This window comes from Tamandua tetradactyla, chromosome 2, assembly GCF_023851605.1.
Source record: "Tamandua tetradactyla isolate mTamTet1 chromosome 2, mTamTet1.pri, whole genome shotgun sequence".
Classification (NCBI taxonomy): Eukaryota; Metazoa; Chordata; class Mammalia; order Pilosa; family Myrmecophagidae; genus Tamandua; species Tamandua tetradactyla.
Genome location: NC_135328.1, coordinates 217,194,554 through 217,207,353, shown reverse-complemented (window position 1 = coordinate 217,207,353; position 12,800 = coordinate 217,194,554). Strand labels below are relative to the sequence as shown.

Sequence of the window (12,800 nt, the reverse complement as noted above, 5' to 3'; positions counted from 1 at the left end):
TGGCCTTCCTGCCTCTTCCATGGCCTATATGGCCTCCACACATAGGCCGCAGACTCCTTACCTCAGTCATAGCCTACCTACCTGGGCCACGGCCTCCCCCAGGGACCCTCCAGTGCCATTGCCTGCCCAGTAGCTTGTGTGATACCCAGGCCCCTCCTCTCTGCTCCCAGCTCTGGACCTGTCTCTGCCCGTCCACCTGCCTCCTGTCTAATCCTCGCCTACCATCTTACACCCTGCAGCCAGGGGAGCTGAAAATACAGGTCTGAGCATGTCCCTCCCTCCCTCAACACCTGTCATGACTTCTCATAGACAGAACCAATCTAAGCAATTCATATCCTACTTGGACCCAGCCTGCCTCACTAAGGCACCCTCCCCATGTCTCCCATACCATGTACTGCAGCCACAAGACTCCTTGCTGATCCCAGATGTACTCTGTGCCTTGGCTCAAGCTCTCCCCACAAGCAAAGTATCTTTCCATAGCTTCTCTGTCTATCAATATTTGACCAATTCCTATAGATCTGCCCAAAAGGCCCCCTTCTGTGTGCAGCTTGCTCTGGTTGGAATCAACAAATGTTTCTCCTGTGCCTTCATGTCTTGTCATTTTGACTTGAACTAAGTGGGACAGGAGCCCTTGGTCCCATCATATAGCTGAAGCACAGACAGATTCAGTATCTTTTCAAAGTCACACAAGTCTTTCTTGATCTCTTTGGGCCCTGCACCCAATCTCCATGCACTTAGCACCATGCTTTTACTGAGTTCTCAGACCTGTCCTTTCTACACTTACGCTCCTTAGAAGAACTTTACCTTTTGTAGAAAACTGTGGTGCTGGATGGGCTGTTCTTGACCAGAAGTGGTCAAACCCCAGGCCCTCTTCCTAGAATTTTCTAAGTTTAAAAAAAAAAAATGCTTTTTCACATGAGAGTCATTAACAGCAATAGGTGGAACAGTGTGCAGTGGGGCTGCCCTTGAACTTCAGGTCTGTTCCCACAAGATGGCAGTGGGAACCAAGCCATGGAATTCAAACCTTGAGGCCCAAGACTTGCTAATTTGCCATTTAATTTCCACATCACAGGGAGGATCGCTTTCTTTATCTGAAAAATTGGGGACACAGAAGAGAACAAAAGAAACCCCCTATCCTTGACACCTGTCTGCCCCCTGCTCACCTAGGTCACTCCTGGCCTCCAGCTCTAGCAGCTCTCCACTGGCTTCTCCACATCCCTACTCTTGCTGGGATCTTGTTACCTCATTGTCTGGAATACTCCCCTCTCCCACCAAGGGTTCCTGCCTCCGGGAAACATCTCCAGACCTTTCACAAAACGCCTGCCTTTCCCCTGATCATCTGAAGGTGCCCAGACTTGTCCCTGATGACGGAGGGTCTCACTCAGGGTGGCCAGGGTGGAGCACGGTTGCAATAGTGAGTCTCAAATCTTTTTGATGCAACAAGGCAGCAGAACCCTATCAATGAACCAGGGGTTGGCAGGGAACTGGGAGTGACAATGGACTGTCAGCCATCAATAAACCAGTGGTCCTCAAATAGTTCAGTGGGGGCTTCCTCTTGGGGCCTTAAAGTTCCATTCTTAATCTAATTTACCCTGTTGGGCACCCACACCTCAACTGTCCAGGAGGCCTAGGCTGATTTTCCCCCAAACTTCTAAAAATGGTGTAAACCAGGGTTAAAGCCCGAGGAGCTGTGAGATACGCTAGGGCAAGCACAGCTAGTCCAGGGGAAGGAAGGATGAAAAATTCCAGAGAAGAAATAGAAAAGATCACTGTAGGAGTCCACAGTCATGTGTACATGTTTGGAGGAGCGGGTGTGTGAGAAGAGACAGGTTCTAGCTTCTGGGAAGTGCTATGTGGCCATCCACCCTACGTCTCAACAGCACTACGTGGGGCCCATTCATTCATTCAACAAGTACTCCGTGTAAGACCTGGTCTGGTACCAAAGCCCAGGGTGGAAAAGCCAGGATCCCCCTGCAGACTGATTAGAGGACACAGGAGGAGTTCTGGCAACCTGGGTCCCTGACATGAAACGTCAACGGCACAATCAAAGGTGACCCAGAAGATGCTCCTGGCAAAGACTGCCAGTGGAGAACTGTGGCCCAGAATGAGAGCTGCCAAAGCTCCCTGAGGCAAATGGAAATCCAGTGCCATGAAGGAAATGACAGCTCAGGTGTTGAGACCTTTGATGGCCAGTGATGTGGTCAGGACAGAGAATTCAGCAAGAGCATGTGGGTCCCAGGAAAAAGCCTACGGCTAGGGCTCAGTATGGGTGTCAGCAGGAAGCAGGTCCTGGGCCCAAAAGGCCCACGTGTTCCACCCAAGGTCAAGATGCAGCTCCCCTGGCTCAACAGAGTTGTCCAACAGAGCCAGCTTCATCTTGCAGCCTCGTTAGCCTGACTGACCCTCCTGGGGGAGGGTGGTGTTGGTGGGAGGCCAGTAGGAAGGACCTGCTCAGGGGCCCAGGATCCTGTTCTGATTCTATTATTCTGTGTTCAGGAGAGTCTCTGCACCCGACTGGGTTGGCCAGGCAAGGACAAGTGTGGTAAATCTGAGTCCATGCCCCAGTGTCCTTGTTCTACCTAGTGCTGGGTCTCACCCTGAGGTTGGACAGCAGATTACAAAGTTCAAGAATGGTAAGAGGGCCCTACATATGTCCTCTAGCTTCTGAGAACTTGTGCTGTTTGAGGACACAGAAGGAGCCTTGAGTGTCACTGCATACACCACTCAGGCCCCTCTGGCAAAGCTTCTTTCTGCCCTGAACTAGGCAGGGCCTGTTACACACTGGTCCCCAAGCTTCTACCAGTGTGTGGCAGACCCTGCCTGGTTTGAGGACAGTTTACAAATAATAACTCTCCAGGTTGCTCTTGCCCCTTTCCTAAAACATCTAGAAATATACAGCCATGTAAATTTGGAGCATGAATAAATTTCCAGAGAGATTTTGAAGATTCAGGAAAATGCCTTTGATATCCATTCTGGTGACTGATGCCCCTTTGTAGCCATGCTCACACCTTAGATGCTGCCTGTTGTACCAGGGGGCTAGGATGCAGCCTCAACCTGGAGGCAACCTAATGCTAGCATTGGGAAGGAGGCGGTGGGGAGAATGGCTGGCCTCATGGTAAAGCAGAGAGGAAGGCAAGGCAGGAGGAACATCCAGGAGCAAGAGGTAGCTCAGACCTCTCCTAAGCAGGAAGGAGCCACACACCTACACACTTCGGAGTCCACAAATTACAAGCATGGGGTGAATAACACAAAGAAAAATATAGGGATGGCAGAGGAGTAGGTGCTCTTGGTCCCAATGCTGGCTCATTCTACCATTTGGGAAGTCCATCATGGGCCCTGCCCATGCCCACCTCATCAAGACAGCAGGTTGGAGGGTCACCAGAGAGCAAGTGTGTTCACAAGAGAAACCATTTCTCCCGAACTTCACAGACATGGATTTTCTGGAAGTTGCTTTGGGAGAAAAGCAGCATACAGGCAACAGCAGCAGGGAACACCCGACAACCCCTGCCCCTTCCCCACCCGGGCTGATGCTGAGTAGGAGAAACAGCCAATCTGCTGCCCACTCTCCAGGAATGAGACACAGTGCATGGTGAACACCCAGGTGTTGTAGTGTAGCTCGGTTTTATTTATGTCCACAAATATTTCAAAAAAATTACAAAATATTCAAATGGAAAGAACACAGAAGTCACAATCTCTGGGTGTCTACTCTGTTCACATGGTGTTACCTCATGGCAAACTACTCTTATTTACATTTAGCTTCGAGAGACCTAGCAGCAGATGAGAATGTGCACCCCGTTCTGCTTCTGCTGCCACAGGCCTGGAAGCTCACCCTGACGACACTGAACAAGATACACACAAAACACAGGAAAGCAACCCAAAATGCAAACAAAATGAAGCAAAGTCTAAAAGGAAAGCAAAGGGGGTGGGGTTTCAAAGACACCATGAAGGTCTGGGGCCATCCTAAACAAACTGTAACTGATCAGGTGAGGACTTCAGGTTTAGGATTTCTTAAATGGAAGAATCTCAGCGTTTCACCTTGGGATATGGGGGAAAAAACCAAATCCAGCAAGAAAATACCTCCAGACCGCTTTTGAGCACAGACTGTAAAGTTCTTCACTCTCTCTCCTCTTTGGAAAAATGGATGATGGAGAGAGAAGAAATAAAGACAGGTTGGATGAGCGGTAGGCACTGTGTTCTACCAAAACAACAACAACAAAAAACACCAAAAAACCTCAACCCAAACAGATGGGAGGGAAGTGGAGGACAATGGTGGCAGAGCCTAGATGCCACAGGGAAGGAGGTGTTCCCCATCCAGAGTGGAGCAGCTCCCTCAGAGGTGTGGGAGAAGATAACCATCCTGGTGGCACACTGCCGCCTTCTAGAGGGAAAATGCACAACTTCACGCCAGTGTGGCAAGAAGCTTGATGACAAAGGGCTAATTTGAGCTGGCCTCCTCTCAGGGGGCAAAAGTTAAGGCAGAAATGGAATGAGAGAAAATTAAAGAACAAAACTACAAACATGTTCAAAAGACAGCCCTCTGTCTGTCCCAAGTGAGACCAAATATGGTTATAATCAAGTTGTTAACGCCCCTGATAAGGTCTGACTCCAGAACCTGAATTTGAGTTAATGCCTGTCAGTTCTGGGACACAGTGTCAGCCTTTCTGGCTGCCCCTCTGTGGCTTGGGCCCTGGACTCACCTCACATTCACTGAGCCACAAGTGTATCTCTTGTGGTCTGACAATTTTTTGCTATGACCACCACATACAAGGGTTCAAAAATGGCACAAGTAGCCCTCAAGAGTCTGAGACAAGGAACGGAAAAGTCATGTCCTGGTAGAAAGCTTGATCAAGAGATGCAGACATCCCCAGAATTTCCCCACCCTATGCTTTGGAGAAAGTGCATTGTGTTTGCAACTCAAAGTAGAGGCATGCTCTCTCTAAGGTAGCTTTGCTTTAAAGCACCTGGTCCCCCTAAAAAGCAGCATCTTTCAAGGGGAAGCCTGCTTTCCAACTTCATGTTTGCAGCTGGGACTCTTGTTCCTACTTCCAGGATGAAGCATGGGACTCAAATGGTTCCCCAGTCTGATGTGGGTCACCATGCCTGGCCCTGCTCCTGGAGTAGAAAGGCAAGCTCCCATCCACAACTCCATTAATTTCAAGGTTTCAACTCACTCAAAAGTAGCCTCAATCTGTGGCAAGGAGGGTCTTGTATGCTCCTCACCACAAGAAGATCCAAGCAAGGATGCACATTGATTGCCCTAGAGGGCACATTTCTACCAGAGTCCTTTGGCAAGCATATGTCCTAGCCTTTCATGCACTCAGTGATTTGCATGGAATCATTTTCTTGAGTTTTTTAGATTGTTTTATGACATTTTCAGAGTACAAAAAAAAAAGTAATTCATCCAGAGCAATCAAATGTATGTGCATAGAAATCTACAAGGAAATCTCTAACCAGACACACATGAATATGTGCTTTCTCCCCATGCAGGGAGAGAGAACAGTGGTGACACCAGGCATAACAAAATGGACATATAACTCCGGCACTCATGGTGCAAAATGAAAAGGGGCTCAATCTGACAGATGTCTGCACCACTGGCAAAGCACACGCTAGGAACAGACAGAAGCGAAAATCAAAGCAGCAAAACAGTCTGTAACATTGTCCCTGCAAATCCCTGGATGCTCACTGCTGCGACCAAATCTAGTCCCAAGCTTTTGACCGTTTGTAATTAGTAACGCCCATCTGCTCCCTTTAATTAAAGGGAAAATATTATATATAACTTTTTATTAAAAAATCAACTCTGTATTCTGTCAATAGCTGGTAGGAATTCACAATTAGTGACATGGCTGGAAAAAAGAGATCAGAATAGTATGTGGAAGGAAAAAAAAGGCTGTTCTAAAATTATTTATTTACAGACTTAAAAAGCCATGCTGCAGAACTTTCTCAAATTATGAAGATTTCCTACAATGTAGTAAAATAAAAGATTTTAAAAATATTAACAGCTCTTGGATTCCAAACGCATATGCTGCCTACCTGGGGCACACCAACCAGTGTGCTGTGCGCACACTGATGGGCAGGGGCTGGGTCCTAGCACCTACTGAGAAATGAGGGGAGGAAAAGAAAACTAAAGCTGAACCCCAAGATTGCAAGGGAAGTTTTTTGAATGTTCAGTCCAGTCCAGGATGCACTAGTTTCTGGGGGACTGTCATGCAGGGAGACCCAACCAGTCTCAAGGAATCCTCTCTACAAACAAACACTATTATGCTGATACATTTTTAGTTGTGTTTTTTTTTAAATATATAAAGAAATCTTTAGAAGATATTCTTTTTTGCTTTTGTAGCTCCTATTGTATGTAAAAAGTCCTGTTTTTGCCCCAAGAATTGGGGTTTCCACAGCCAGCGTTAACAAATAAATAACTTATAACTGCTTGTCACCTTCTTTCTTCAGTCGACTGGAAAGAAAAGGAAACCACAGTCAGCACCAGGCCTGGGTCACGGAGTAGTTATGCTGGCTCACTGCCATGGAGAGAGGGACGAGGGGTCAGGGAGACAGCTCAGGGGCTTCCCTCCCACCAATGTGGCTGCCTGGAAGCTCTCTCTAGGGCGATCGAGGTCGACAGCGAACAGGGGAGCCACCATTAGGCTGCATGAGAGGCCCACAGACACACGGAGTGGCTGCCTCAGGGAACGGAGCCTGGGCTCCGATGGGTAGTACCCCCCTCACCTGTAGTAATCTTCCTGACTTGGGAGATGGCCGCCGTGCATGTGAGGGTGTCCGTGTAGCCACTGCTGCTCCATGGCCAGTCTCTGCAGCTCGGCCGACTGGGCATGCATAGCCTGTAGCTGGTGGGCTGCTGACATGGGGGGCGGAATAGCCCCTGGCAGGTCTCGGGGATAAGGGGTGCCTGCCAAAGACAATATGGCCCTTGCTACAGGGGAACGGCCAGGACAAGGACAGCAGTAGCAGGGCACCCTGATCAGCAGGGAGGTCCGGAAAGAGCATGCCCAGCTGCCGCTGCTCTGCTGGCTATGGGTGGTCAAGGTAAGGGGCAGGGGCTCCATAGCAGGAACTCAGCAGAACAAACTGCCTTCCCCTCAGGCCCCCACCTAGATCCTCCCCTTCCTCCTTCAGGCCTCAGATGTAAGGACTCCTCCTTCAGAAGATCCAAGCCAGGATGTACCCAGCTTGATTCTGGCACCTGTATTTTCCCTGCTCCCCGTGATGTGTCTTCCTGGGACTCACCCCAGTTCAGTTACGCGTTCACACAGCCCCACTGGCAGGTGCCCTGAGGGCAGGAGTTTGCCGGCCTTGTTCACAGGCATACTCCCAGGGGCAGGCTGGTGCCTGGCACACAGGAGGTGCAGATCAGTTTATTGAGTATATGGATGAATGGATGAAGGGGACCATCAGACTGGACCTCTAACCAACTCTCAGGCAGGAGCACCTGGCCCAAGCCCAGCATGTCTAAACCAACCCTTGTGTGGTTAACAGGTAAATTCTTACCAAAAACTGGATGACGAAGCATCTCATGCTCATGGGGTGGCTGCCCAAGTAGAGGATTAGGTAGGGTGCCCGGAGGGTAGGGGAAGCGAGCCAGGTGAGGGCCAGCAGTCAGAGGGTCAACCAGTGGGTGAACTGGGCCTGCTGAACCTAAGGAAAGGGCAGAAAGCAGATGCAGGTGGGGCCCAGCTCTGGTGCCCTCTGTATTTGCCCTCCTTGGCTGGACTCGCTGGTGATTCCCTTCTCACAACAGCCAGCTCCTAGCCCCCAGAACTGGAAGCCCCACCTGGCTGCCAGTCATCCTGACCTAAAGTGGCTGCTCCAAAAGAAGGCAAAGAGCTGGCCAGTGAGGCCAGCACTTCCCCTCCCCCGTTACTGTGCCCTCCAGGCTGAGCTCACCGGTTGTTTTGCAGAGGACAGTTCTCTCAAGTGTTCACTAAACAGCAACCCCCAGCTTTCCTGCCTGTCCTAGTTACCTCCAGCTATACCTTCCTTGGCTCGCAAGGTCGTAAGACCTTGCCCTGCTCCTCAGGCCCTGTCGTCTGCCTTTTCCAACAGGGCATAAGCCACTGTAGGCACAGGGCCAACAGCCTGAGCTAAAAAGGCAGAGAAGCACAGCTTTATCCAAGAGGTGGCAAGCAAAAGGCTCCAGGGGAAGGAAGCTATCTGGGTCTTACAGCCTTGGAGAGCTGAGAAACCTATCAGAGACAGGCTGTCTTTTCAGTAAAGTGAGGGCATGATTTCTAGGTAGATGCTGAACATCTAAGGTTTGCCAGGAATTTAAAAATCTGTGCCTCTGACAGTGACTCCGTTGCTGCTCAGGCTTCCTCCTGCCCCTACCCAACCCTGTGCAGCCTCTACACCAGTGCTCGCCCATGCCACCTCCTCAGACCCCTGAGGGGACAGTCCTGTTTGCACTGTATCCAGGGCCACCCACCTTGATGGAGGGGGTCCTGCTGGTGGAGGTGGAGGTGGGAGTGGATGTGGGAGTGCTGATGGTGGTGTGGCGTCACATTGAACATCTGCAGCCGGGCCAGGGGGTCACTGGTGAGCGATGCCATGCGCTCAGCGTGGATCCGTTCGGCTGCTAGTCTATCAGGGTAGCTCATCTCAGGCCGCAGTGGGGGGCCCGCCAGGGCTAGTCTCTCCCGCTCCAGGGGGTTCAAGCCCGGGTGGAAAGAAGCAAAGGGGTGGGGGCCCGCCGTGGGGGGGATGGTGAGGGCACTGTGCCGGGCGAAGTGCTCCATGGGGTTGGTGGCTGGGTGCAGGGGGTCCAGCTCTGGGGGCTTCACCTCGAAGCCTGGCTTCATCCTCTCACGTAACTCACGCTCCCGCAGCTCCCGCTCACGTATCTCACGCTCCCGCAGCTCCCGCTCGCGGATGGCAGGGTCAACGTTGTAGAGGCCGGGCATGTGGTAGGCCAGCAGGGGGTCGGTGGGGTTCAGAGGCATGTAGAAGGGGTGGTTGCGGTTGGTGGGTGACATGACGTGAGGCCGGGCATACTCGCTCAGAGTCCGGAGGGCAGGTGTATCAGGCCCGATGTACGGGGGCACAGCAGCAATGGTGGTTGGTGGTGGCTCGAAGGATGGCCGCATGTGGCCAGGGCCACTCAGCTGGGGGTCGCTGAGGCGGCCTTCATGTACTGAGCTGGATGCCTTCTGCTGCAGGAAAGGAGTGCATGAGGTGGGGATGCCAAGCACCCCGAGCTGGATTCACCTCACAGAGATGGACCCTGCCCTGCTCCTACCTGTACAAACACCTAAGACATGGGCCCCTGGCTATGGTCTAGCACAAGCTGGGGTCAGGCCCTGCCATGAGTCTCACTTGTACCTACCAGCCTCCCTCAAGCCCTAGATGGGTTTGTGTATCTGTGAGAGAAAAATAAGACATGTGGGTGTCTGAGTGTCTGTGAGTGGGAGGAACCTAACAGGCTAGGAGCTTCACATGGAGACACTCCCCCAACCCCACCAGGACTGAGTCATTTTGTATGCTAGCTCCCCTACCCCCACCCCCAGAAGCAAACAGCTGGTAACCCCTGCCTATAATGACCCCCTCAAAAGCAGGGCCATTGCAGGATCTAACATAATCTGTTTACAGACTCCTGGTTCTTCTCCTGGGTCTTCCCTTTTAGTTTATCTTTGGTTCTTCATACTACATGGAAGATACCAGATGTAGCCCTGTGCTAGAAAGCAGGGCCCTTTCCTTGAAGGCCCCCAGCCAATGATCTGCCCACCCCCATAGAGGCCAACACCAAGTCCCTGCCTGTGAGTTAGCCTGGACCGTGCCTGTGGTCCCAGGCCCCAGCTATGGGGACAGGGTGCCTGGCCTGATACCAGTACTCACAGCAACTCGCTCGGCTTCCCGCTCCCGTTCCCGCTCGCGTTCCCGCTCCTTTTCTTTCTCCTTCTCCCGCTCCCGCTCCTCTCGGGCTTTTTGTTCTGCCTCCCGTTTGGCCTTCTCGATGGCCTCCTCCCTCTTCTTGGCCAGTTTGGACCCCGTCAGAGGTATGAAGTACAGGTCAGTGCGTGCACATGAGTTGTAACCCCGGTCCAGGTGCTTGTAGAACCTAGAAAAGGCCACAGCTCTCAATGGGAGCTCTGCAAGGCCTGACCTTGCCCAACTGCCCCACACAAACTCCCCTGCCCAGCCTCCTGTGACAGTACCTGGCTGATTGGCTGGCATGGCTGGGGGTGTCCACCACTGTGGGTTCAGGGGATGGGCTCCTAGGTGGGGGAGGGGGACTCTCAGGCTCCTCAGCTTCATCCAGAGCCTCCTCCTTGATCTGGACAGTGGGGAGAGGGCAGGATGACCCCCCAGAGATGCTGCCTCCCGAAGCAACAGCAGCAGAGCAGGGTGGCTGGGCTGAGGTGCCAGGTCCCGCAGGTGGGGTAGAAATAGACGGGCAGGTTGGGGGAGTGATGGGTGGAGGGGCTCCAGGGACAAAGGGGTGCTGAGTGAATGTGGGTTGGGAGGACACCTGGTGGAGGGCTGCTGGGGGATGGGATGCAGCAGTAGGGGGGAGGCTCTGGGTCTGGGTCAGCACAGGTGGCTGGGCAGGTGAGGACGGCAATGGCTGGCTCTGAGGCATAAGCTGCAAGGGTGGTGGGTGGGCTGAGGGAGGATGATGTGTGGAAAGGGAGCTCAAGGGCTTCAGAGCTGGAGGGGGTGGCAAGTTGGCATTCATGGTAAAGGGAGAGGGCCCTGAGAGGTGAGGTGGATGCTTATGAGCTTGTGGTGCAGGCAGCTGGGGGATGGGTGTGGTGGGTGGGGGCTTGATATGAGGCATGGCCAAGGGAGCTGGTGGCAGGGGCTGCTCCCGTGGGGGCTGCTGGGACTGCAATGCTGCCTGAGAGGCTGGGAGCTGCAGGGGGACATGAGGATGTGCTGCTTGTGATGTCCCTAGAGGGGCCTGACCTTGAGAGGCCTGGGGAGGGAGGCCAAAGGGCTGGGAGGGACCTGGGTGCTGTAGCAGGGGCCCAGCCTGTAGGCTATGAGGGCCGGGTGGGCCTTGGCTATGTAGAGGTGGCTGGGCGTGAGATGGTGCAGAGGGCTGGCCAGCTGGCCCAGTCATGGACTGCAGTGGTGGATGTGGCGAGGGCAGCCGCTGTGGGTGCAGGGCAGGTGCCTGTTGGATGTGGGTGTGGGGGACAGGTGCTGTGGAGGCCTGTGGCTGGGTAGGGGGCTGGGAGGCTGAGGGGGAGCCCTGTGGAGGGCATCCAGGGGCAGAGGCTGTAGGCCCTGATGGAGGCAGCTGGGTGATTCCTGGTGGGGCTGTAGAGGGAGCTGGGACAGCCCCACTGGGAGCCTGCAAGGCCAGGGGCTGGGCCTGCAGCATTTGCTGCTGGGCCGAGGAATCAGAGTCACTCTCGTTGTCCTGAGGGCTGGGGATGCTGGGGGATGTGCTGCGATTGTCCTGGTCGATGTCTTTGGGGTCACTGCTGCCCTCATCGTTGACGCTGTGGCTGTCCGAACTCTCTCCCTCACCTTCGGATGGCGAGTTTGGCCGGCTGATTTCCTGAGGCCAGACAGAAGGGAGGGTGGAAACTCCAGGAGAGCAGGGGCTTGCTCTGCCCTGCACTGCTGGCTCCTGGTCCACAGTAAAGGTTTGTGTAGATGAAGCAACAAGCTTGGCCTCAAGGACCACAGGTTCTATCCTAATGTATCTCAAGGGCTGCTCTAGTCACACCCCACACTCTTGGGCCATGAGTTCTTGTTACCTCCTTGGGAGACAGGGCACTGCCATTCCCTAGGAGAAGCTTGGCTAGGGGCTTCTCAATGGCCATTAGCTGCCAGTGATGGTCACAGGTTTCAGCTGCAAAGCTCACCTGGGTTTTAGTTTTCTTGGAACTGGTCCTGTCAGCCTCCTCTGTATCTGAGGCCACCTTCTCCCGCTGGCGCTTGGTGCTCTTCAGGGGTGATGAGGCTTCCTCCTTAACCTTCTGCAGCAGGAAGGCCCATAAACAGTACATCAGGCCAAGGGAGTATATCCCATTAGCCGCCATAAGGAGATGGTGATTGCTCAGTGACCCTGTGCTCCCTCATTCTGAGTTCTGTCTCCAGAAGCCAGAAAGACCTCCAGAAGGCTCAGGTGGATCCAGGAAGGAAATAAGTAGGCAGGAAGGGGAATAATTTGGGGGTAGAGGGGAAGTCCTTAGGAAACTCAAAATAAGAGGTGGCTCCCAAAGGGGAAGAACTGAAGGCCAGTGATGGGAGCTGAGGTAGACATCTCTACTCTAAGTTCAGGTCTCTACTCTGCAGTTACTAGCCAGGACATTGCTGGTGCCCCAGAGAGGCTTCACTGCTGAGTGGCAGCCCTGTCTTTGAAGGAAGCTGAGCACCAGCTCTAGCAACCCTGGATTTTAAGGGGTGGGCAGGAGGGAGGGACCAAGCAGTCCCTAGTACCTCACCTTGGCAGGCTTCTTCACTGTCTCAGATTTACTGTCATTGCTGGAGGTGCTGGCAGCACTGGGTGAGTTTCGGCCACTGGAGCGGATATCTTCAGTGATGGGAGAGGCACGGCCATCAGGGCTGGCTGGCTGCTTCTTCCGACCACTGCGTAGTGTAGACATCTGCCTCCCAAACAGGGACAGGTGAGCCAGTCCCCATGTGGCTCCTCATGAGCCTCCCCACCACCCCCCACAAAAGCCTGGAGAGCAGACCCCACCACCTCCCCCAGCAACCTGGCAAACAGCAGGTCCCTTTGCCTCTCCCTGGCTATATGGGAAGTCACCATGAGGCCAAGGGGAAAAAAGGTGAGGTGAACGAAGAAATATATGGAAAAGATGGCAACTGTCAACTTAAAG

The 12,800-nt window shown here is 53.2% G+C and overlaps 1 protein-coding gene across 9 annotated transcripts in view; it reads right to left on the bottom strand.

The window, feature by feature from the left end:
* Positions 1–3,602: 3,602 nt before the first annotated feature.
* The window catches only part of RERE (arginine-glutamic acid dipeptide repeats), a 636,739-nt gene continuing 627,541 nt past the window's right edge, over positions 3,603–12,800 (bottom strand). For 7 of the 9 annotated variants that reach the window (XM_077151415.1, XM_077151419.1, XM_077151416.1 and 4 more), the window contains 8 exons: positions 12,405–12,566; positions 11,823–11,936; positions 10,161–11,512; positions 9,841–10,063; positions 8,435–9,158; positions 7,501–7,647; positions 6,721–6,901; positions 3,603–6,448 (listed from right to left, as the gene is read on the bottom strand). In XM_077151415.1, coding sequence (XP_077007530.1) covers positions 6,415–6,448; positions 6,721–6,901; positions 7,501–7,647; positions 8,435–9,158; positions 9,841–10,063; positions 10,161–11,512; positions 11,823–11,936; positions 12,405–12,566 — 2,937 coding nt within the window. In that variant the 3' untranslated portion in view covers positions 3,603–6,414. The remainder of the gene's footprint in view (positions 6,449–6,720; positions 6,902–7,500; positions 7,648–8,434; positions 9,159–9,840; positions 10,064–10,160; positions 11,513–11,822; positions 11,937–12,404; positions 12,567–12,800) is intronic. The other 2 variants (XM_077151418.1, XM_077151421.1) reach the window with 2 other exon arrangements.